The sequence below is a fragment of the Eucalyptus grandis genome, chromosome 8 (genome assembly GCF_016545825.1).
Source record: "Eucalyptus grandis isolate ANBG69807.140 chromosome 8, ASM1654582v1, whole genome shotgun sequence".
Classification (NCBI taxonomy): Eukaryota; Viridiplantae; Streptophyta; class Magnoliopsida; order Myrtales; family Myrtaceae; genus Eucalyptus; species Eucalyptus grandis.
The window spans coordinates 42,462,633-42,489,070 of record NC_052619.1 but is presented as its reverse complement, the minus strand read 5'-3'; the positions used below and the strand labels follow the sequence as shown (position 1 = coordinate 42,489,070).

General features: G+C 39.8%; 2 protein-coding genes across 2 annotated transcripts; both read right to left on the bottom strand.

Annotated features, from left to right (window-relative positions):
* Positions 1-8,291: 8,291 nt before the first annotated feature.
* On the bottom strand, positions 8,292-10,336 carry LOC104414492 (F-box/kelch-repeat protein At1g57790). Its single transcript, XM_010025633.3, has 2 exons — positions 9,991-10,336; positions 8,292-9,588 (listed from the first exon to the last, which is right to left on the bottom strand). The coding sequence occupies exons 1-2, from the start codon at positions 10,002-10,004 to the stop codon at positions 8,508-8,510; spliced, it is 1,095 nt and encodes a 364-aa protein (XP_010023935.2). The 5' UTR covers positions 10,005-10,336; the 3' UTR covers positions 8,292-8,507.
* A 4,765-nt stretch (positions 10,337-15,101) lies between these two features.
* On the bottom strand, positions 15,102-18,139 carry LOC104414491 (malate dehydrogenase). The gene is made up of 7 exons (XM_010025632.3): positions 17,976-18,139; positions 17,193-17,351; positions 16,932-17,107; positions 16,110-16,387; positions 15,881-16,016; positions 15,660-15,771; positions 15,102-15,438 (listed from the first exon to the last, which is right to left on the bottom strand). The coding sequence occupies exons 1-7, from the start codon at positions 18,016-18,018 to the stop codon at positions 15,344-15,346; spliced, it is 999 nt and encodes a 332-aa protein (XP_010023934.2). The 5' UTR covers positions 18,019-18,139; the 3' UTR covers positions 15,102-15,343.
* Positions 18,140-26,438: the final 8,299 nt, after the last annotated feature.

Genomic DNA, 26,438 nt, shown 5'->3' with positions numbered 1-26,438 from the left:
CTTGGGGTCCATTGAACTGTTTTCTCTTAGATTCTTTCATCTATCGGTCTGGACTTCTTAGGCGGGCTTCGATTGCAAATCTGCTTTCTCCTCAAGGCAGCACCACTAAGGCTATCTTGGACTCTTGGTCGCTCCCTCTTCCAGCCCTCTCGCAGGGTCCTGATTGGTTCATTTGGACGGAGCACCGTTCAGGGATCTTTTCGACTGCTTCAGCTTGGGATGCAATCCGTCCGAAGCGAAATCTCGTCCATTGGTATCCTTTTATATGGAAATCTTCTCTGTCTCCACGGTACCGGTTTCACTTATGGCTCATCACCAAAAACCGGCTACCTACCTAGGTCTTCTTACTTTCTAATGGCAAGATTGCTGAGGGTTCTTGTACATTCTACAATCTCACACCTGATTCTATTGATCACTTATTTTTTGACTGTCATGTTATTGCTTCTCTTGCTGCATTTTGGGCTGCGAAGTGCAATCTTTCTTGGCAAAATAGGTCCTGGAGAGAAAACTTACAATGGACCATTAAACATATATCTGGCAATGACTTCTCCCATTGCATTGCCCGGTTTGCTTTTGGTGCTCTTTGCCACCTTATTTGGAAGACAAGGAACAATATTTTCTTCCGAAGTCATGCCCTCTTCCTACCTGCCTTGAAGAACCACCTGTCCAGAGTCGTTAAGGACAAGGCTTCAACTTTCAACCAGGTAGCGGATACGCCAAGAAACAGGAGGATTCAGCGCAATTGGGGACTCGATCCCTCCATTTTCTCTTCATAGGTTTCTGGTCTTCCCTAGTAGTTTGAGGGTTGACGTTGTCTGGGTTGCAGGTAGATGCGTGGAGTGAAGTGGGGAGCTGGTTCCATGATATAATCGACATGTCTCTTAAGTTTGATATACAAGTTATTCTTACTTATGAACTTTAGCTTTAATCCAGCACAACTTGTAAGTTAATGATTAGTGCAACTTTTAAGATTCAAGGTGTGATTTCAATCTAAACATGAGTAATCAGTTGCAATGTGCACAAGATCACCGTCAACAAAAGAACTCATGTTAGTTCCCATCAGAAATGATGCACGAACACCACTCCACCATTCAAAGAGACTATAATGATTTGGGCAATTGCATTATGATTCATTAAAAAAAAAAAAAAAAATCTTTCTCTGTTTCCTTTTCACCAAAATCCTTTTAGTGATTCAATCGGAAAATTGGATGGTTAAGTATCTATAGCCAAATCATATGAAAGTCGTGATAGAATATTTAAATATTAAATCATATTTTAATATGACATTTTAAGTTTTTAGAGTAGTCAACACTAATTCCATAAAATATCATATTTTATCAGACGAAGAGTCCTGAGTTCAAATTTCTAAGCCCCTATTTGACTCTCAAATGAAGCCTTTCCACATTAGAATATTTAAATCACATATTTCTCTAACAACATAAGCTTTTAATCTCCCATTTGCTCTTAGCAAAGACTAGACTATAATCTCACAAGTCAATCACCTCTAAGGTGGTTGATCTCGTTGCGGAAAGGTCACACTTCTTCGACGAAGTCACGGGTACGAGGACAACTTAAGCTTTTAAGGTCCCATTTGCTCTAAGCAAAAAGTCACCTCTAAGGTGGTTGATTTAGTCATAAAAGAGTCACCTGTTTTTGACAAAGTCATAAGTGCGATTCGCATCGTGGACAAACCTCTAAACGATCATGCTGCATTACTTAGTTACTGCATACTTAGTATTGAGGAATCTGCAGTTAGCATATTAGTGTCCCTACGGTAAAGGCTGGCCAATCTTGTTTCTTTAGGCCACGAGTGGTACCTGATAACTATTGTTCAATCCGACATTTCGTAATGGGCGCGGGACTTTTTGATTTTGTCCAAAGAGAGTTATCGGCATTGGCAGCTCGTTCTCACCTTTTTAGAAAATAAAGGTAAGGGAATTTTTGTCCTATCATTATATACATGTATATATAAGTTATTCGTATCATTCGCTGCTGTCAAAATATTAAAAAGTCAACTGTATAAAGTATTTCCAAATGCTGACCCTGCCGAGGTCAAGGAAACAGCATATGATTTAGGAAAATGCGTTGACTTAGGCTAGGAACGACTGTGACACCACTATCGTTGCCTGGAGGAGGATATGATGGAGCTCACCTTAACCCTGGAGGCCCTCTCCGGCCTCGCCCCGCTTGGCATCGCCGTCAAGACCCACGGTTGCTTGGGCCAGTGCGACTCTGGTCCCAACCCTGCCCTCCTGCCCAAGTGCGTCACCGTCAGCCACCATGGCACCGGGGATCTTCTGTGACGCCAACAACGACATATTGGGAAGCCTAGAGGCACTCGTGCTGAGGAAGAGAGCCGAGAGCGAACTGGAAAGGGGGCGTTTCTCCGATGCCATGGTCTCAAGTAGGTTCTGGTTGACGCGTGTTTGGCTGTAATTCGTTGTTGTGTGTGCTCAGTCTTATGGGAACGGTCGTATGTCACAGGTTAACTGGTGGATGAATTGGGTTGGTTTTGCTTATTTTGGAGCATTTGCTGATAGAGATCAGAGAATGAGTGCATTGATGGTCCTTTTTTCAAATGATTGAGTAGACCGCAGCTGATCCTTTGGAGCAGATGGAGGAACGGTAAAGACGGTTATTCCTTTGTTTTTTTTTTTTTTGGAGAACGATTATTCCTTTGTTATGCGGGTTATAAACTTATAGCAATGAGGCCACAAGGTGGGATCAATGCCATGTGTAAAGATAGGTTGGTCCATCAATTCCTATTGTCTGAGGTTGAGATATTTTCTACGGGAAAAGAACACATAAAGCGTCAAAACTTAGCACGGATGGATACTTAAATGCCAAAATCGAAGCAAAATTGATCAGTTAAGTCAAGAAAATCTTGCCAAAATATTGACGTGGCAATATTCCGATGATATAAGTGCAAAACAGTGTCATTTTGCACATTGATGTGGCTAGACAAATGCAAAAACGACGTCGTTTTGCTACCAAAATGGATATATAATTAATGTTAATATTAATTAAATAAAATTTAAAACCAAATTTATATTATTAAAAGAAAAAAAAAAAAAAAAAAGAGGAAGATGGAGGTTGCGGGCAGCGAGGGCCCCCACCTTTGCTAGGAAGGGTCGACGATGGCGGATGAAGGATCGGCTAGGGTCGGCGAGCTTTGGCTAGGGGCTGGTGATCCCAATCGATCGACAGCGAGAGCCTGCGAGCCCTCTGGTCAAGGCCCAATGACCTCGGTCGATTGACGACGAGGGCCTGTGAGCTGTCACCCAAATCTAGGGCAAGGGTCGCAGTCCTCCCCCAAATCCGGCTAAGGCTCATAGGCCCTCGCCGTCGGTCAATTGGGTCGCCGGCCCTAGCCAAGGCCCAACCCCATCAAATATTTATATTGAAATTTAAAAAAAAAAAAAAAAAAAGACAAGACGATGTCGTTTTGGTGACTCATTGCTGGCTCAACTTTCCAGTGTGCCACGTAAGTGAGTTATATTATTAAAAAATTGTCACGTAGGATTTCCGGCCACCTTCCTCAGATTTGATACTCAGGTGTCCCATTTTTTTTTTAAAAAAAAATGACATTTAGGTATCACTTTCATAACTTTTAACACTTAATTGTCCTTTCATGCCAACTCTAGGTGCCCTTCTTCCTATTTTCTACGCACTGCCCTAGTTTGATGGTGAACTTTCTAGGTTTGTCGCCACTACGTAACAATTATTCCAAGATGAGAGTTTATCCCCTTTACTGTAGTTGACAAGGTGTTAGTGTTGATTTTGCTAATGATGTGAATGAGTTTGCGCTAAACATGGTGCCTTTGTGGATGAATAAGAGATTCATGTTAACATTTCATTTTGATTATATAAACCAAGCTATTGCTGAAAAGGTGGGAAGGTGAAACTATAGCGCCACTCTTGAAGATTTATGAATTAGAGGTTTGAGCTCCGTTCAGGTCTGAAGATTTATGAATTAGAGGTTTAACTTTCGTTCAGGTCTATTGTGAGGTTGGGGATGTGTAATTATAGTTGGGTTCTTGAAGAATTATCAGTTAGAGGTTTATGTTTTGTTCAGATCTGTTGCGAGGTTGGGAATGGGCAACTCTAGCGGGACTCTTTAAGATGCAAAAGAAGCGTCAACAGCTTGACCTCAGGAATAAATCTAAAAACTGAACTTGTAGTCCCTTCTGACTTCACTGATAGGGAGAAAAAGGGGAAGGAGACGGGCCAAGGGCTGTTTAGGTAACGAGATTGGAGTAATTTACTGTGGGCACATGATTTTAACGTCTACATTGTGTTAAGTAGTAAAGGGTCTGACCTACTTCTCGAGCAATCAGAACGTAGTCTCTTCTTCAGATTTTCTAAAACCTTTACCATTGCACCGTGCCCATGATCTCAAGAAATGGGAGAATTCTCTTTCTTTAAAATGCAATACTCCATCAATATATAACCTTAAGATCACCGAATTTTGTGTTTTAGGTATTAGAGACCTGGGTACTTGCTCTCATCGGTGGTTTTGGACCAGAAATAGAGAGGGAAGAGAGATCCCTATATCAGTGAGAATTTCTCATGTTATAATTCTAAAGCCAATGTTCTTTCCTTCCTCTAGCTTTATATTTGTCAAGGCCATGCTCTCATGGCAGTGGAACAGTTTGATGAAGCTGAGAAGTCTTATTCCCTGTCCGTACAGAAAAATCCCTCCATTCATCGTTCCAAATCATTCAAGGTATGCTTTACTTCCTAAGTTTGACCAATGCAGTAACTCTCTATTTTCTCATATTGTCAGTTTATCAGCATCAAATGTTTGTAAGCTCTCATTTACAGTGTATGCTGTGGGTGGACATCTAGTTAAAAGGTGTATTTATGCTATTAAGGATCATCTTTTGATGATATGAGTTGTAGTTCTTAGAGGTTTTTCCATTCTTTCATCATTATGATATGAGTACAGGCGATAGTTTTCCGATCGTCTCCTTTAACAATTTTTTGTTGATGCAAACACACTGATTTGAAATTTACTTGTAAAAGCTGTATTTATAATTTGGCAATGATGAGTCAATTCAAAATTCAGTGACAACTTCTGACTCCCTTTTGTTTTTTGTTTTTCTTTTTTTCTTTTTTTACCTTTTCTTTTTCCTTTTTCCATAGGATCGAGTTGAAAGGCTTTAACATAAACTAGCTACTACAGATATCTCTTGAAGGTTGGTTGTGGATTTATAAGCAGAAACTGAAACAAGTTATGTCATTTACAAGTTTGTTATTCCTTGCAAATCATTATGCTTGATTGACTCGCTTTGGATAACCCACCTATCATTGTGACTGGTGAGTACCATGAAAGTGAAGTCCTTAACCGTAATTTGGGGTGCGTTTGGTAACCATTCTGCTTCCGAGAACAATTTCTTTTTAAAATGATTCTTTTTTATTCTACTCTCGAGAACAATTTCTAAACATTTTAAAGCGTTTGGTAATTATCTAAAATTTTTATTTTCGGAATAGAATTACGTTTGGCATCGTCCTCAACATCTTTACTTAAAACCATTTTCTTTTAATTTCTTAATAATTTTATCACTTTTTCCTCTTTTGTTTTCCTTTTCTTCTTCTTTTCTTTTTATTTTCTTTCCCTTCTTCTTCTTCAAGCTTTGGCCGGTTGCTGGCCTCAACCTACTAGACGAGGGCCGCCAACCTTATCGGAGTGTTGTAGCCCTCAGCGAGGCCGCACCTCGTCGCCCGAGCCTTGGCTAGGCAAGTGGCCTTACCCAAATCTAGTAAGGCCGAGCTCACCCAATTGTTGGCAAGGGCCATCGTGAGGTCGACCTTGCCTTGGCTAAGCAACGCCAACTTCGTGATGGCCCGACGAGGTCGAACCCCATTGGCGGCTAGGTGAGCTAAGCCTCGCCAGATCTAGATGAGGTCGAGCCTTGCATAGCCAAGCGAGGCTCACTGTTGGCCAAGCGATGCCCGGGCGAGGCTCGCCTGGCCACCGGCAAGCTCGCTAGACCTCGCCCAACTGGTCACTGACAATCAATAGCAGTGGACAATGGTGGCAATGCCAACAACAACGGCATCAATGAAAGAAGAAGAGAGAAGGAAGAAGAACAAGAATAAAAGAAGAGAAAAAATGGATTGGATTGGTTCTAGAATTGTTCACAGAAACAAATAATCAACCTTTTTTACTTCTCAATTCTATTTGAGATATATTCCTGGGAACAAATTTCTTCTCAAGAATAAAAAATTTGCCAAACAGATTTTTATTCCAAATCTACTCCTAAGAACAAAATAATAGAAATTTTTACTGTTTGGCAAGTTGCCAAACGTACCCTTAGTGGTTATTGTAATAATCGATGAAGCAAATTTGTTTGTTTGTCTTGCATCTGCTCGTGAACCAAGTTATAAAGAGGACTCGTTTTCAAGATTCTTCTTGTGTAAACGTTGCTTCAATTTTACCACTAGTTTGAGAATTAAGATTTTATTTTTTTAGTCCTTACCGATGTGCAGGATTTGGCATGCATCGGTGTGGTTGGGTACTTTACAAAACTTATATAGGTTACACACTTCAAATGAGTATGCAAATTAATGGGACTTACTACTTTTAGGTGAGTTCCTTCGTTTTATTACTTCCTTGTATGTGTCAGCTAAGTGAAGGGATTTTGCAGAAGACTTCTACATAATCTGTTCCGTTGCACTTTCTCCCCTTTTGTTCTATTAACAAAAAGATGACAGGCAAGTGCTAGAGAGATGCAATTGACAATTTTGTACCTAAAGAATAATCTAGACATTAGGTACATAAGACAAAGCAGTTGACTTTCATGTACATTGCCTTATGTAAACACCTAATTTGGTTGCTTTCATGACAGAGAGGTGACTAGAAGGTCCCTTGCATTCTCATGTTTGTGGTGCAGCAACAAAATGATCAGAGGCTCTCCATCAAACGTAAGACTCTCGTGCACAAGTAGCTATTTCCGCATAATTAGTGTCATAATAAGTGGAGAGCACACTCATTCTCATGTGCTTTGCACTCCTTTTCTTTTCGAGAAAATTCTAGATCTACCAAAAAGGTATCTAGCATTAACCTGCTATTCCTCGATTTAAGTACAAAATCTGTGAGAGCATCTGTGCATTGCGATTTCCGTAACTGCAGTTTGTGTTTCCTGTAAGCGAGGACAATGAAGAGGAGAAGCTTTTGGGTTTTAGAGTTTCTATTGCGATCGAATAAGTTTAGCTGGTGGAGAGAGCAGTTTTCATCCCTTGCTGCTAATGCTCATATAAGGTAGAGAGCAATCTGTAAGTTATGTTGTTTTTAGTTATATAAGATACTATATGACCATTCTAACTATAACCAATATTAATCAACAAGATTTGTTGTTGCCAATCCATCGTCCATGTTTTTTACTCTCTCTCTCTCGTACTTCACTCTATTGTCATCAATGAATGACTGTTGATTGTTTCTAATAATGATGGATTTGGCAAGCCACTAGACCGTCAAGTGTCTATAGTGATCCCATCTGATGAGAGTAATCCTACTCGATAGAAATGACTAAGAAAGGATGCAACTCGGGTTTTGAGTCAAGACCGGTCTACTTGGCAGGGAGTATATCGACAAGACCTTCACTTAAGCTATCGCTTTGGAGGAATTATTAAAAGACTATGCATCTATTAGCCTTGTGGACAGTGTGACCATCACATGTCGAGACATATTATAGTTGTCGTGATATATTGCCATTTGTTATAACCAATTGATGCTTACAGTTCAATCATCATCTATCGATCCTCACCTGACAGGCAAGAACTCTTTGCCTCAATCTAAGCTTCATAGGTTTCCACCGTCCTCCAAACTACGACTTAAGCATCCGAGGGCCAATCTCGGATGCCCTAACCTGTGTTCATGGTTGCAGCTCAATTGGTGGAGGAAGCCTCAACAGATCCTTGGATATCTACACTTAACAGCTAGAACTTAGCTTATATAAAAAGAATCGAAACACAAAATCCTCATCAAATCAAATATAAAAATATTGCAATTAATCATTGGCGAGATCCTTATTGACACCATCGATATTTACTAATTTCACTGTCCATAATGATTTGCTTTTCATTGTTTACTCGAAAATGTATGTCGCTTCAAACGTGTAGTGTAGAGATACAGATAATGCAGTTAAATAAGTCAATATATTTTCGACCCTTCATTGTTTTTCCTCGTTCAAAGTTCAAACCCTATGTTTTGCCTTCACTCGATTTTGTTCTTGTGTAGAACAGACACGATATATCATGCAAGGCAGCAGAAGAGATAAAACAATAGATAGCAAACACCCAAACGACATTACCAGGTGTAAAATTCGAAGCATCGAAAGCACAAATTCAGATTTCAGTATAATTTTACCTCCAATGACCTAACAATTTCATGCTTATAAAATGAATTGCTAACTTTCTGTATCAACCGGGCATCTAAAGAGCTTGTCATTCCACTAATCTGCTCAATTCATCAGTGATAACAAGCCAAACATTTAAGCTACGGCTTAAAAGCATGGTTCGATCCAAAGTGAAGGAGAAGACTTCCCCTTGAAATGCAGCTCGACTGTACCATCTTTGAGGTGGTATATTCCCATGCCTGTGTCACTAGACTGGGACAATGAGAGACGAAAGTAAGTAAAATAAATACAATTCGGCTTGATGAGATGATCTTCATCGACCTCCAAAGAGAAAGAAGAATTGTGGCCCAAGAAGAGGGAGGTGTTCTCCAAGTTCTCAACTTCTGTGCACGTTTGAGTATCCAGGTCAATCTCGAGAACACGGAATCGAAAGGTTATGGTAGATCTTAGTTGCTCCCATTGTGACACAAACAACAGAGATCCTGTCGTTGATTGCACTAGATACACTTGATCCAAATCCCAAAGGGATCCTGAGGGATACTCATGCTCAAATTCTTGGAGTCTTTGTGGCATCTGGAAAACTACTTGAGCCTCAAATGGAGTTGGTCCATCCACATCGCACCTCAATATCCTTTGCTCATAATCGACAGCAACAAAGGACCCCTTATAATATATGACATCGAAAAATTCATCCAGGGGGGCGTTCACCGCTGTCCACTCCTCTTCACCGGGTTTCCAAAGCCCTAACTGTCCAATGTCATAGATGACCATGACCTTGTAATCTGGTGATGTAGTAGGGCTATCGGATAGGATGAACTTACGGATGAATCCAACATAAAAGAAAGGCAAATCTTCGATGTTGGGGAACTTATTCCAATTGGGAAGCTTAATAATATGACTGTAACACGACATGGGATTCTTTAGCACTTGGAATTCCCCGTGTCTGCTGGTCATCAACACCCAACCTCGCGAAGAGATATATCCATTCGCCATCACTTCTGGAAAGAGCTTTTTGTGAACCTGCTCACACGAGAGGCAGAAAAACTCACACCACGGCATCCCCCTTTTGTTCGTGAGCATCAACCACGGGACGTCACTCCTCTCTTTGACAGCAGCAGATTGCCACGAGCGGCACACTGCTCGGAACGCCAATAAGTTCTTCGGACAAAGGCGCTGGGAGCATAGTTGTAACAACTCTTCTGGGAGCTCTGCCCAGTTTCTCGCCATACTAAATTCAAAGCAGAATCCGACAAGGGAGATAGAAAATCAGAATGGAGAACGATCAGGAAGACTATCAGGTACCTCATTGCGCATCCAAATCAGGGTTTATATTTAAAGAATCTGCGTATCTCACACAAATCACATCAACATATGCCTTCTTGAACTTGTTTCCTTCAGAGAACATGCATTCCGATTTCACTCAGACATTTCATCGAATAAGTGGCATGCACTTCGAGTAATGAACTTCCGCTCACGTAAAAGGCCAAGAATCACTATCAGGTCATCGCTACAGGCTCAATGCACATTCGAAACACCGATAAAGCTTTAACCAGAGACGAATTTCACATGCGCTTCGACCAAATTTCTCGGACTCGATTACCCATATCAGATTGAGAATCAACTCTCGTACCTGGTAGATGCCATGACCAGGAACACCCTCGATCGAACTGAGAACAGGAAATCCCAAGAAATTCGTCGCCGGTGGGTCGAAGCTGCAGAGCGCAGCAACTGCTGCGCCTTTAGAAACTTGGAGACGGGCGGTGATGGATGATGCCCCGGACACCCTTCAGAACAACGGAGAAAAATCTCAAAGACGAGCGGAGAATTTGCGATCCAGAAGATTTTTTCGGCTCTCGCTTCTTTGACGGATGTGTACAAACGGTGGAAGGCAGTCGTCGGCGAAGGCCAGTGACCGGCCGGCGGACGGCGGATTTCTTGCTCGCGGGCGTCGTTCCTTGGGCGTTCGTCTGTCGTTCCAGAGGGAGTGAAGCAACAAGGGGATGGAGGATGGGCTCCACTTGTTTTACTGGCCAAACTGATGGGCCGAATTAGATCAAAATTGATGGGCTTCGGCCATAGTTACTCGGATGAACGGAATAGGCCCAATCGGATTGAGGCCTTTTTTGCGGTGGTTTTTTTTTTTTTTATATATTCGTCCATCATTTTCTTTATAATTTATTTATTTATTTATTTATTTATTTATTTATACACATATCACAAAATGCGGATTCAATTCATCGGCGAAATTTCAGGTGTCGGCAAAGTTATACAGGCATGTGCGCATAAGGTAAAGGTTACATGGAAAAATAGGACGGGGTGAACAAAGACGTTTTGTTTTTGGAACTTTTTTTTTTTTTAAATAATATGGTTTGCTAAAATTCATGAAAGGATTAATTTTATCACAATTAAATAGGCTGGCACATTTATTGAAAAAGGGAAAGAAACGATACAAATTATTTTGGTGCCGTCAAATTTTAAGAATTGCCTGCCTTTTTCAGAAACAATGATTTTTTAAAGAATTTTGTGTATTTATTTTGTTGGAAATAACCATGGGAAAGTTTCAAATGAGTTTATCTTTTGTAAACGGGGCGGTGTATAAATTGATTCGTGAGCAATTCTTTTTTTGTTTTTTTTGTTTTTTGTTTTTTTGGTAAAAATGTAAGGTGAACTTGGCCATGGCTGGTTGTATGATGGAAAAATTTAAAGTTGCAATATCAAGTATGGATTATTAAAATGAAAAGATCATATTGAATTTTCTTAATTTGCGTTGCTGCCGTGGTACCTAGTACATCACATATCCTTGTAACTGAATTTTTTTATCGCAAAAAACCCAATGCATTCCATTTCGAAATATAAAAAAATAGAAAAAAAAATGTAAGAGCATTTTCTCTTGAATTTAGATTATCGACAACAAAGTATGTGATAACCAAGATAGGCCTATTCCGACCAGCATCTCTGAGCAATCAGAGCGCAATTTCATCTTCAGATTTTCTAATTGCTTTAACGATGGAATGTTGCCCCATGGTCCTAACACCCGAGAAAATTCTCTTACGTTACAATTGAATGCTCCGTGGCATCAATATCTTCTACCTCGTAAACTCTATCGTCCACAGTCTATTCTTCTATTCTTTCACCATTGATAATGGAGGGAGGTCAGACTAGAGTTGTAAGAATTGGTTCTGATAAATAAAATTGTTGGAAGCATTCCGACATCACTTGTGCATCGATGCGCTGAGTGTTTCGGCGAAACCATGCCCTGTGCTCAATCCCAACATGTTTGCTGGATAAGCTTTATATGCACTGGACACGCACAACCCTGTCAAAGTGAACCGGGAAGAGTTGAGAGTCGGCCAGTATCGGATTGCCCATGCAAACAGCTCCTCAGTGCAAATAAGAGTCCTACTTAAGCTCCATTCATTTCAGCATTTTAAGAAAATATCTTTCAAAAGTCATTTTTCAAGAAAATGTCATTATTTTATGGTGGTTGTTTAAAACCTGAAAATGAAGTGAAAAGTATTTTGCGCTATTTAACAAGGAAAATCTTTTTCTCTATGTACTTTTTTTCAATGATTTTATTATTATTTTATTTTGTTAAATCAAATTTTAAATTATTTTTAAAAATATTTTTTTTTAATTACTTTTCCTTTTCTTCCTTTTTATCTTCTTTTTCCTTGGTCAGTCACTGGCCATAGCGATGGCCGATGACTAGCCAAAGGCCAGCTTCTGCTGGCAAGCAGCAAGTGGCAAGCTCAAGCATGCAGACCTTTGGCCTCGCTAGATCGACTGGCTTGCACTCGTCCCTATCTCACCGATTTGGCTAGCAGTGAGCAGCGAGTGCAAGGGTGAGCCTCGAGCTTGTTGGCCCTTGGCCTCGCTAGATCGACGAGCCAAAGGCTCACGCTCACCAATCTGGCTAGCGACAAGTGGCCAGCGAAAGGGTGAGCCTTAAGCTCATCGGCCTCTGGCCTCGCCAAATCGGGGAGCTAGAGGCTTGTGCTTGCCCCTAGTTCGCTGATTTGGCGAGCGGCAAGCTCGAGCTTACCAGAGGTCGACAAGCCTTAAGCTTACTCAAGCTCGTTGCTCACCAAAGATCGGTGAGCCAAGCGAGGCTCAAGGCTAGCAGTAGCAAGTCTCAAGCTTGCCCAAGGCTAGCCTAGAGGTCGGCAAGCCTTGAGCTCATTACTCGCCAAAGATTGGTGAGCCAAGTGAGGCCCAAGGCCAGTGATAGCAAGCCTCAAACTCGCCCAAGGCCGGTGAGCTCGAGGCTCGCTTGTGGCCAATCACCAGCCATAGTCGTGCGACAACCGGCCAAAGAAGAAGGTGGGAAAAAATAAAATAAAATAAAAATAAAAATAATTAAGAAAAAAAAAGAAAAATAATTTAAAATTTGAATTATTAAAAAAGCAAACAAGAAGGAAGGGGATTAGTGAGGTATGAGACAAGAGAGTATGAGTAAGGAAATTTTTTTCCCTAATTTAAAAAGTTGAAAACATTTTTCCTCTTTTTTTACAAGACTTTTTTCTTTGGTGAAAAATATTTTTTTATGACTAGTTCATTTTACATGAAACGAACACTAGAAAATTCAGAAAATATTTTCTATAAAATGAACCACGCCTTAATGAAAGTTGTTCGCTAAGCAATTTAATCTACAAGTGGTTGTCAACGTGATATAACCAGTTTTGCAAACTTTCACGTTCTAATATTCAGTCACGACCCTTTGTAGTGAAAGCCTTACGATACAATAAGCGTGTCATAGAAATTTGTACAATCGCACCGTGCGATAAGGCCGGCGGTTCTCCCCTCGGTCATTCGAAAAAATAGAACGCAAAACACAAAAACCGAAAAAGAAGCCAAATACCCATTGATAAACTCAAGCATCAGATAAGAAAAATTAAGTATCTCACGGATTACTATCGCATGAAACCAATGCATTTTACGGATATATATCTATAAGGAAAAATTCCATTCCAACAGCTAAATAAAACATAGACATCCATGGAAGCAGCTCTCCCGTCGCTACAACAATCTAAATCATGAGGCAATAGCTACCCCTTTCATGAGAAAATCTCGAGAATGGAGCAGAAAACGTTGCTAGACGACCGAAGGTGGCATTCAAGAGAGACGAGTCCGGAAGTGAATTTTCCTTAATAGGTTCTCTTCTTTCTTTTTTCTTTTTTTGGTCGAAACTTACTAAGTTTTTCAATGGTCGAATCCATCCACTTCCGCGAGAATTCATCAAACTGGAGACCCGCATCAAGGCCACAACAAGACGGTTACGACCATAACACAAGACGGCCAACTATCCCACGAACTGAAAACAAAGCAAAGTTTTCACAAACAATTTCAATAAAAGCTTGGAGTGGGAGATCATATTGCGATGCAAAAACATGTGTTAGAGAGAAAAACTGCAAGATAATCATCTCAAACTAACGGTAGGTTCTGGATGGAATTTGTGACAGAAAGTTAATGGTCAGATCATCAAGGTGAGTGGATATGTAAGTTCTATGCCTTTAAAATATTTTGCATGTCAATGATTTTTTAGAGCCTTTATGCTTAGAAAATTACCGGTGGACCCTTGATTTCGATGTATTGGGGGTGGCATAGGCTTTATGGCCTTAGACTCGCATCAGACATGAAACGCGAGGACTGAACGGACATGTTTTGATAAGGCAACCGAGGGCGACGAGAATGAATCTATGGCATTGAGAAAGGGTCCGTCTATGCCGACGGGGCATTAGTTGCTGCTCTTGGGTCACCCAAATTACCAAGGGGTACTGGTTCTCAGTCGGAGCGAACAAGCACTACACCGAATGTACAATTTCGGCTGCTAGGACAGTGGGAATTGGCACAGTTTGGGTCCACACTGAGGGGAGGAGCCCGTGGATAGACGACTGTTCAGCATGGACGGATCGACTTGAATTATCGATGCGGGTCGCACATCACACAGATCATGTTCGCTCATGTTCACACCCGACTCGTGCAAACTGGTAGCTCCCAATGATCAAGCCATCAATAGACGATCCAGGTTAGCGAACCCACCAGCCTATGTCTGCAGCATGATGCGCACGTGCTCCAGGCCATGCTGCACTTGGGCAGGGGCATACATCCATGAGCACCAATGTGATTGTTGGACGTTGCAAATGGGTTGCTGTATGGGTTCCACAACCGTCTAGACTCAAAGAAACTCGATAATCGCCGCACGGCACACTTTTTTTCAACGTATCAATGTAACCCTATCCGTATGTATAAACATAAGCCAGACGCTTGTAGGCTTTGTCCCTATGCTTGAGAGGCCTCTTTCACTAACGTTGTAATCATGGGGCTCAAAAAACAAAATTGCTGGAAGCATTATTACATCACCTGCGCAACGTTGAAAACTCAGTATGCCTGTGTTTTGGCAAATCCTTTGCCCTGTGCTCCATCCTCCCAAAGTAACCAGGAAGCATCAAAGTGGGCATCCAATGTTCCGAAACATCATCTGATAATGTGCAATTAGGTGGTCCTGCTCAGCAAAAGTGGTTCTCTAACCAGATAATTCTAGGGGTGGCTGCATACGAGACATGACCAATTTTACAAATTTACGGCATCCTAGTATTCAGGTACGACTTCATACCGTAAAGTCATACCATACAATAGGCGTATCGTAGAAGTTCATAAGCCCTACCATACAATAAGTGTATACCATGTACGGTGATCCTCCCAACGGTCATAAACAAAAACAGAAATAAAAGCTCAAAAACCAAAACCAAGCTTTAGCCTATTAATAAGCTCGTGCATCGGATAAGCATAAAAAGATGTCATATAGATAACTAACATACAAAACCAATACGTTTTATGGATATCTCAATAAGGAAGGATTCCTTTCCAATAGCCAAACAGACAATTAGAAATCCATGTAAGCAGCTCTCTGTCAATATAAGAGTCTAGATCATGAGAACAGCATTATTCAAAACTGTAAGATGCTAGACCACCGATGACGGCATTCAAGAGAGGCAAGAGTATGCAAGTGCCTTTTCCTCGCTAAGTTCCTCTGCTGTCGCATCCATCTTCTTCCGCGAGAACTCATCAATTGGGAGACCTACATCAAGGACACACCACAACATGGTCATGGCAATATCACAAACAACTAAGTAGCTCACAAACAAAAGACAAGTCTTGCAATGCAAGAGGACTTGTGAAGGACAAAATGCAAGATAAATATTTCGAGCTAACCGTGATTTTTTTGACAGAATTTGCCATCAAAGAGTGCAAATAATTAATATTGTAATTGGTTCGAATGAAAGATACAATTTTCTTTACCTTGCACGATAGTCCACTCTCCATTGCGACAAGTTACTGGGAAGGAGTAGATGAGGCCAGCAGGCACATTGTAAGAGCCATCAGAATACACCCCCATGGAAACCCACGTTCCCTAAGAAAAAGTTCAGTCCAAAGAACAAAAATTTAGAAAATCCAAGCTGAACTAATAGCTGAACAAGATCGTGTGAAAAGGAAAAGGAAAAGGAGAAAGGCACCATTACCTCTGGAGTTCCAAGAACCCAGTCACGGATGTGGTCACAAGCAGCACTGGCAGCAGAAAGTGCACTTGAAAGCTTCCTAGCTTTAATAATTGCAGCGCCACGTTGTTGGACAGTAGAAATGAATTCTCCATTCAACCTTCAGCAAAATATTTTTACATCAAATTCAGAAGACTCCACCAAAATACCAACTAAATCTACTACAATCAACTCAAAAGACAGTTTTTCTCACCATGCATCATCCTTGACAAGTTCACGTACAGGTTTTTCACCAGATGGGGTATTAACAGTTGCATGGTTCACATCAGGATACTGACTTGATGAATGATTTCCCCATATGATGGCATTTTTCACATCACAAACTTGAACTTTCAACCTCTCAGAAATCTGACCCAATGCCCTGTTATGATCCAATCTGGTTAGACAGCTAATATTTTTCTCAGGGATGGATGGTGCAAACTCCTTTAGAATCAAGGCATTTGTATTTGCAGGATTCGCAACAACCAAAACCTACAAAAGAAAGAAAACATAAAATACAGTTAGGTAATTAATGAAATGCCCTTAGATAATCTTCTGGTGATACTTTGTAAAAGATCAAATTTAATTAGTCACACATGATAAACTTCAGTTTTAGAAAATAAAAATACTAAAATAGGGTCTCAAATAATAGTGTCCCAATATTTTAGCAATATTGTGGCATCTATGTTGCTTTTGTACTCAAACTATTTGGAACTCCGACTGCCGTAATTTCTGACCCAAAGATGAAAACTAAGATACTGTTGATGAAATTGACGTCAGTGTTAAATCTATTTTCCAACTAGTCAACCAACTTTTCATGCAGAAGATTTCACTATGAATTGGCATTTCACCTAAGTCATTCATATAAGTTTCCAAATCAAATAACGTTTTTTAAATTCTGAAAATTAGCAAATCAGGGTCCTATTCTTTTAGAAATTTCTTCAATTAAGTTAAAATAGACATGCGGTCCAATTCACCAGCATGGACAAATGTCAAGACACTTGTAACTTACGCCTTCCTTTGAAAAAACATTTACCTTGCAATTGGCAGCTGCATGCTTTTCTAAAGCAGAAGCCTGGGACTTTGTAAATTGAAACATTTTTGTCATCACATCCTTTCTTTCCATGCCCTCCTTCCTTGGGAAGCCACCGACCATGACTGCAACACCAACACCTGTGCATGCCTCAACAACGTCCGTTGTAGCAACCACACCTGATTTAAGTACAACAATGGATCATCATGCTAGTCATCATCAAATACCACATGGTAACTACCAAATCAAATACACAACACAAACCTTTAAGGAGAGGGAATGCGGCATCGATCAATTCCATCTTAACACCATTCAGAGCCTCTGCAGCAGGTGGGATATCAAGCATGTGCAAAATCACAGGCTGGTCAGGACCCAGCATCACTCCCCTAGCGATCATAGGCACAAGGGCATATCCAATTTGCCCTACATGGCCAAAGAAAGTCTCTTATGAGAACCACATATCACGGTCGACAAGTGAATCGAAATACACAGCAATAACAGTATGAATAAGTAAATCGGTACAATAAATTGAAGAATCCCAAAGACCGATAAACAAACATAAACCACAGATTGCAGACAAGGTGGCATATCACAGCACCAGTAAAAGAGTTAAAGATCCAATCTTCTGATAGGAAAGAACAAACTTATTCGAAATATGGCGGAAAGAGCAAAAAGAAGCACTGAACTACTATAATGCCATTCCAGCAAGCCAAATGGATCATCTTTCTCCAACAGAGCACGGATCACTCAACTTGTTCTACTCTCGATCCCTGCTTTCATAAGCACCACTTGCTTTCGCAGATCAAAGTAAAATCATTCCCAGCACACAGCACTAGCCCACAAAGAACTGACGAAACTAAAACATCCCAGCAAAAATCCACAGTACCCACTTCACAGGACACGCAAACAACCGACGACAACAGATCGCCGCATCAAAAGACCCACGACCCAGATTCAGTTTCTCAAAACACTCCAGAAAAAACCCACGACACAATTAAAACAAGGATCCGGGCATCAAGAACTGTCAGATCTGAATGCGGACAGTACCTGCGGCGCCGGTGACGAGGACGCGAACGGGTTGCTTGGCCATTGACGATGCCGGATCTGGACCGCTAGAGAGGAGGAGAAAAAAGTGAACTTGCGGAGGGAAAAGGCAAAACGAGAGATGACAGCGAGAGGGTTAGCAAGTTTCAAGAAGTGGTTCTGAGATGGCGATATTTATGAGCGTGAGGAGTGACGCCCCTGCCGAGACGACGATGTTGACAGGTAGATGAGAGGGGGCCTTGCTGTCGTTTCGATAAGCCTCGCGGGGGGCATTACCGCCATTTCGACTTTGGAGCGCTCTTGCATTTATTAGTCAAGTCCGGGGATGTTGCGGCCGAAAAAAGTAAAGAGAGAGAGCCTTGGAATATTCGCTTAGCCATTGGCCAACGATATCGTTTGATTCTTCCATCGTTGCTGCTTTTAACTTCTGTTTTTTTGTTAATTCCGCTTGGACCGCTATCAATTTAGTAGAGGCTTGACTCGATTATGATTAGAAGAGTTTTTTTTTTTTTTGAGATGATTGGGAGAGTTTACCGTAACCACTTTTGGAGATTATGTACTGTGAGTTTGATTTTACACACCAAGAAAATGTTTAGTTTGGTCTGGAGATAATCGAATGGCCATTTTTCTTTTTGATTTCCCGAGGAAGTCCAAAATTTTGTTCCTATCTTTGGGAAATTGTGACAAGATTTTTAGGTGTCTCGAAATATTATGTTCCTTCCAATATGGGATGTTTAACTCATTCAAAACTCTTTGTAGGTGAGATCAAATACGAATACCCCATTTTCAATATTAGAAGAATTTATAGATGCTCAACATTAGTTCCGTCATATGTATGAATTACGGTTGGATGATTCTTTGAACGTCAACCAAACATAATACATGAAATAAAAAAAAGTTGAAGACCAAAAATAGGGGATAAAGAGATTAGGCTATTGATAGAGATCAAGATATAGATAGACAAAAAGAAGTAATTGAAGCTTAAAAAAAGAAACGGAGATATAATTGCGCAAATGGTTTTTGAACTTTGGATTAATGTGCAAATCATTTTCGAACTTTAAATTTATTTAATATGGTCTCTAAACTATTAATAATGCTCAGTGAAATTAACTATATGATTTAGGATCACATTAAATATTAGACTAAAATTTAAGGATCACATCAAACATAGTAAAAATCCATAAATGATGTTACATATTGAATTAAACTCTATGGATTACATCAAATAAGCTCAGTAATGACGTTACGCATTCGCTAAAGTTTCAGGACCATTTGTGTAATTTTTCCTAAAGAAAATGGTGAATTCATAGAACCAAGGATGGGGCTCGAGATTGGCAAGTACGAGATGGAAGAAGATTAGGCGGGTGAGCAGTGCTGCAGTGGTGCTTCCGAGACGATTTGGAAAGCTAGATGGAGCCGGGGATATAAATGTAATTCCGCGCTAGGTTGCGACTTGTGAGGCCGTGGAACTTGATGTCTTGATGATGTAACGGGACATGCCGATGCCAATAACAATTGGCAAGCGCATGCTTCAGCAATTGAAAAAGGAATGGCAAGTGTATCGTTAATCTTTATCTTTTTTCTTTTTTTTTTTTCTTTTTAGCTACTTTTATGGGTCAACCCCAATTATATTCCTAGGGATGCTCAAACGAGAATTGGAATTTTGCTCCTTTTAAGTCTTATCTTGTTCTGATTGGATTTCCTAACTCGATCATGACATCAATTCAGTTTTTTTGTTGAAAGACTTACCTTAGCAACAAGAGTTACCTTAACAACTATTGGAAATTACATACCGTAAATTAGATTTTACAAACTAAGAGTATGCTTAGTTTATCTTGACTGTAATTAAATGGCCATTTTCTTTTCAATTTCCCATGAAAATCCAAAATTTTCTTCTGCCTTTAAGAAATTTTGACCAAAACGTTAGGAATCTCGAAATATTTTATCTTTCCCTTGTCAATTTTGGATGTTCAACATTGAAAGCTGTTATGATCTTTTCTCGGTAATCGTCTCGTCTTGTCGAGATCCTCTCTATCACCTGGGTAGAGCTCTTCATCGTTCCTCCTCTTCTATAGCCTCCTGTTGATCTTCCTGCCATGTCGATGGTTCTCTATCATCCTTCTCTTCCTCTCAGTCTTACATCCACCTAAATCGCTACCCATTTCTTACTTTTTCCTCTTTCTCTTCACTTATCTACTCTTGCATGTTGATATTATCGAAGCTACCAACTTCCCTCTGTTGATTAGTTCCACTATTTCATCGATGGCCCTTGACGATGACCGGATGCATCGAGAATTGCTGCACTTTGTCATAAACTTGGTCGATAAAGTACGGAAAAAGAGATTGCGAGTTGCGAGTTGAACCCACACCGTGCGGTTGAGGAATGTAAGCTTCATTGTCGGTAAAGTCCCCTCCAACCCTTCCTTTAATTTTCCGGCTTTTCGATCGGTCTTGAAGAGGGCCTGGAGGTTGGACCATGCGAAATCATACGAAAGAAGCGGGGATTGTATTTAGCAAAATTCAAGTCTCAAGTCAAAAACAGCGAATTCTTGACACTTGGACCTTGGCAATTCTCGGGACATCTTATCAATTTTAAACCACTGGATTGCTAACACCCCTCTACCACGACTATGACTTTTCAACATGCGCATTTTGGGTTCGGATATGACCTTTGGAGTGTAGTATCAAATGATTCGCACCGCTTTGTTAGTACGGTTGGCCCCTTTGTTTTGCAAGTTAAATCATTTTTACGCCTTGGCTTGTCGTGCTCGTGTTGAATTGGATTTATCTACACCATCAAGGTAGGGCGGCTAATTAAACTTAACAATCAAACTCGTGTGGATTTTAGGTATGAAAGGTTACCTCACTACTTTGCTATTCTGCGGAAATTACACATTCTTGTCCCTTCATTCCTTTTGAGGAAAACATGATAGCAGAGGCGATAAAACTCCCTATGGGCCATGGTTAAAAGCGCGAAGTTCGAAATGTAGCCCTTTACTGGCAATGTTACTATGGTTCATCATGTATGGAGGAGGAGAATGACGAATTCATACCGAAACTCCTCCACGCACACCCTTCCACTTCTTCTACCTTTGTTCTGTTATAACATCTTCTCCACGAGAATCTACTCCACTTGATCCACGGCCCGAAATTATTCCTCTAACATGCCTCCACAGAAACACATCAACCCTTTGCTCTCATTCCCGGCTTCTGAAACCGAAGGAGTGCAATGGCCACCATCAACTCATCGGGCCCAAAAGGGAAAAGTATTCGGCCAGATTAGTAAGATCGATCCTGCGAAGAAACCCGGGCGTTACTCTCCTTATACCTTACCGGAAGAACCTCTTTGGACGTATGACGACTCTTCCTTGTTAGACACACCCATCATGGAGGCTTACGAAGAACTTCATGGGCGACGGTGGGCGGCCTAAATGGTCACCCAATCAACGATGAAAATCATAAGTTGGAACTGTCGGGTTTGGGCAATCCACAACGTCCTATCTCTAAAAGCCCTTTTGGCTAAGGAAAAGCGACTGCTTTTTTTGATGGAGACAAAAATGTTGATGATGTTATCCTTCGCTTGAAAAAATCCTGCAGTTTTTTGCATCACGGGTTGGTTAGCCCTGTTGGTTCGGCGGGGGGGTTAGCTATTTTTTGGAATGCAGGGCTTTCTCTGTCGGATTTCTCCTCCTCTCAGTATTTTTTGGACTTCACTTGTCTGGATATCTCCGATGCTCGGTCTATGAGGATTACTTGTCTTCATGCTCTGCCGGTTTTCAACACCGTCAGCATCTTTGGCAGACTTTACGTCAGTTCAGCAGCTTCTCTGTCTTACCTTGGTTATGCTGTGGTGACTTTAATGAAATATTACATAGATGGGAGAAAATAGGAACCCGTCCACCAGACTCTTACCGCATTGATTCTTTCCGTGAGCTTCTTAATGATTGCGGTTGTTGGATTTACCTTCTCATGGTGCTTATACGTGGTCCAATAATAGAGCTGGTGATGCTTTGGTGAAGGAGAGATTGGATCGAGTTGCAACTTTGACTTGAATGGCGTGTCGCATACCCCAAAGCTCAAGTGTTTGCTATGCATGCGCACAGGTTCCGATCATAGCCCTCTAGTTATTAACACCACACCCGGTTTGAGTCGACAGAAAGAAACACTTTACCTTTGAAGCTTTGAACCAAGACCCCGGATGTCAATCGGTTGTTCACACCTCCCCGGCACTCCCGAGCTGCGACAAGGGATTCTTCTCTTCCGGTAAAGCTACGTGCACACACGGCTTTGTCTACTTGGAGTCGCGGGTTTTCTCTCATAACGGGCACCGGGCCATTGAATTAGAACATCGATTCTGATTTTATCAAACCAGCATCCTACTATCTTTGAATCAATCCCAGCAACAAAAAAGATTAAACTTGAACTTCAGCAAACATGGCGAGAGGGAAGAGCAATATTGGGCGATGCGATCTAGGATCAAAGCTAGTTACAATGGGGAGATCGTAACACTAAGTTCTTTCATGCTACCACTATTCAACGACGGCATCGCAATCAAATTAGTATGTTGAGGAATGAATCTCAGGAATGGGTTAGGGATATTGAACACATTAAAGAAATGACCACTAACTACTTCTCTCGGCTTTATACTACCTCTGGGCCTAGACCTTATGCACGATTTTAGACCAATGTCCACACATGATTGATGCAACAATGAATGCAACTCTCCTAGCTCCACCCACCCTTGAAGAAGTTCAAGTTGCTACCTTTCAATTAGGTGCTTCCAAGGCACCGGGCCCGGATGGTTTAAGTGGCTTATTTTATCAATCACATTGGGAAATTCTCAAAGTTGATATACACAGAGCAGTTCTTCAGTTCTTTTCTTCCGGTATACTACCTCCATCTTTAAACAAAACTGCTATCACTCTAATTCCTAAAACCCCAAACCCGGAAAGCTTGGATCAATATCGCCTATTAGTCTGTAACTATGCCTATAAAATCTTTTCTAAGGTGCTTGGCTAATCGCTTGAAACCATTGCTGCCTCGCCGATTCTTGAAGAACGAGTGCGTTCGTTCTTTGGCGAGACAAATTCAAGACAATGTTATAATTGTACGGGGAAGTTATTCATCAGCTCAAGACACGGAAAAGTAGGCGTCATTTTAAAGCAATACTCAAGTTAGATATGCAGAAAGCTTATGACCGTGTTGAATGGGACTTTCTTCGCGATTATTTACTTCACTTGGGCTTCCATTCTCATTGGGTTAATCTTATTATGCGAGTGCATTTCCACGCCATCTTTCTCAATTAAAATGAATGGGGAATTTTTACCGACTTTCCACCCAACCCGTGGTCCGGCGGGAGATCCTCTTTCCCCTTACTTGTTCATCATTGTCGCAAATCTTTTATCTTTCCTAATTAGGAATGCTATGAATATGGGCTCGCTCACAGGAATCCAACTGAATCAATGGTGTCCTACTCTATCGCACCTCTTTTTCGGCGATGCGGTGTTTTTTCTTAATGGTACCTTCTTTGGATAACATATTTTATATGATGATGAAAGTCTAATTCAAAGCTCGTTGTATGCGTTTGATGCATGGGGTTAAAAATTTTGGACACCATATACTTTCCCGTGTGATAGTCTTCTTAGAATGGGAGGATGGCATTGGGATTATCTTGATTATTCTAGGCGTGGAAAAATAAAAGTGTATCAAAATCAAAATTCAGAAAAACATTTTTCCTAGGTTAAGAAGACTACTACGTAATGGTTATTGGCTCTCTCTCGCCCCATATTTTGTTTCTAGTACTCGACCACCACCTCATGGTTGTCATCCTTAGCGAGCCACCAAAAAGTGACCGTAGTTCCCTGCCATCTATAGTGCTAATGACCATATCGGCTGTCACCATCACCTCACACAACCTTTCCCACACTCACTCTCAGTTTGTTCATATTGAGCATTGTGTGACCATAAGTCTTTCATTTAAATCATGTCCTACTCAATTTATATATATACTAAACTCAACCTAGCATAAGAAAGGCATGTACTTTTGTTGGGTACCATTCTCTACCAAACTATTTCTTGCATTTATTGTCGTTGTACAAAATAACTTTTCATAATATTCATGAGTCAAAGTCAGTAAGATATATTTATGTATGGTTTATTCATAATGACCTGTGCTGGTATAGTATGATTACAGAAGGAATAAAGTTGTAAATAAAATTTTTGGAGAGAATTACAAAAAAATTTCATAAATATGTTGCAATTTTATTAATACAGTGCTAAACCTTTTGAATTACACCAATTCAATTTATCTAATAAATTTTGGTTAACCAACAATAATGTAGATGATTTTTAATTATATTTTCATATTTTTTTTTTAATTTAATAATTTCTTTTTCTTTTTCCTTTTTTTTTTTGGTCTTCTTTCTTCCTTTGGCCAATGAGGATGGCCTCACTAATGGTTGGTAGAGAGGCTCACTAGGGGCAAACGAGGTCAACTCCACCCAACCATTAATGAGACAAGTTCTCGCTAGATTTGACAAATTTCAACCTCATCATTGTGGGGCAAGGCAAGCTCGCCTTGCCATTGGTGAAGGTTTATCTTGGTGATTGATTAAATCTACCAACCAAATCAATTATAAGGAGAGTCACTAAAGTTGCATGTAAAAAAACTAGTGTTGCTATCTATACGAATAATGTCCAAATATTGGAACTTCAGATATCTATCTCCTCGATAACCGAGCCAATCGATACGGAAGCCGAAATTGCAGGCAAGAAACTCCAAGTAGCAATATTATACTCCTTCCAATTACACATATTTTCAAATCCTGCCTTCCTCATAGTTTTTTCCTTGCCACCAACGACAGTTTCCATGCCATTCCATTGACTTCTCCTCTGTTCCATTATTTCATTCCAGTCGAAATCCTCAACCCGGGATGGTACATCTTGGTAGGACCATTACCCAATGAGCCCAAACCTAATGACATCATATGCTACCATCAAATGCTGCATAATTAGATTTTAGGGAAAAAAAAGTTCAGCATAAGTGTGTTTTTTTACTGAAAATTTAATGATAAGAGAAAAATATTTTTCAAGGAAATTATTTTAAAAAATAGTTAATTTTCATTTATTTGGTGATTTTTCACGGAAAACAACTTTAAAAAAAATTTTTTTTGAATTTTCTAACATTCGTTTCATAAAATGAATTGGTTGGGAAAACCATTTTTAATCAATAGAAAAAAAAACTCCTAAAATAAGGAAAATATTTTTTGCTTTTCAAATAATGGAAAAATTTTCCTCATTCTCTTCCTTACATCTAGCATCCACTTCTTTCTAAAATATTTTAGCCTCAATTATTTTTATTTTAAAAAAATCAAAATTTAAATTATTTTATTTTATTTTTTGATTAATACTCTAAAAAATCCTAAATTAGTACACATGTGATAAATTTACCTCAATTAATTTTTTTTATCATGAAAAACCCTAAATTAGTATACTTGTGATAAATTTACCCTAAATGAACCACAAAAAACTCCAAACAAATACACTTGTACTAATTTATCTCAAACTAATTTGTTCAATTGTCAAAACCCAAAATCGGTACATTTGTGACAAGTATACCATCCATTAAATTGGAAAGATTGTATATAAAGTAAAATCTCAAATTGATATACATGTGTCATCTTACTTAATAATTTGACACTAAAATTTAATAAAAATTAACAGAGGCTAAATTTGTTACAAATGTATCAATTTATGATAAATTTATCAAATGTGTATTAGTTTAGGGTTACTTCGGGATAAATTTGTCATAAGTATACAAGTTTGGACTTTTTTAAGGTATTAACCATTTATTTATTTTTTTATAAAAATTTGATTTTTAATTTTTTTTCCATCCTTAGTGAGCTCGAGCTTGCCCAAGAAGAAGAAGGTGGAAAGGAGAAAATAAAAAAGAAAAAGAGAAAAGAACAAAAAGAAAGAAAATTATAAATTATAAAACCACTTGTTTGACCACAATTAAAAAGAACCAATCCACAATGCGATGGCTTTTTCTAAAAGCTCCAAAAAAAAAAAAAAAAAAAAAAAAAGCTGCATACTTAATAGATAAGACATCTCTATTGGATTTGAGTTAATGAGAGTGGTTGGCGATTCATTGATTTTCTTAATCTACCATATTCATTTCGATTTAAGAAAGTTGTGTTTCGTTGCACTAGTTTCCAACATGACTTTGGAAAGGCATTGCATTAGTTAATTATGATGGTTTTCTAAGAGTCTTGAGTCAATGTTCTATCTATGCCTTTTGCTGAATTTAATTATCGAGTGATAAGTATTATAAATTTTCTTATCTTCTCTAAAATAAGTCATAAGTTCAAGTGATCGGTATTCTTATGGTGTAAATATAATGGGTGGACCATCTGGTCAATAGTATTATGCTTGCTGATCTTGATGCGTATAAGAATTTCTCACCAA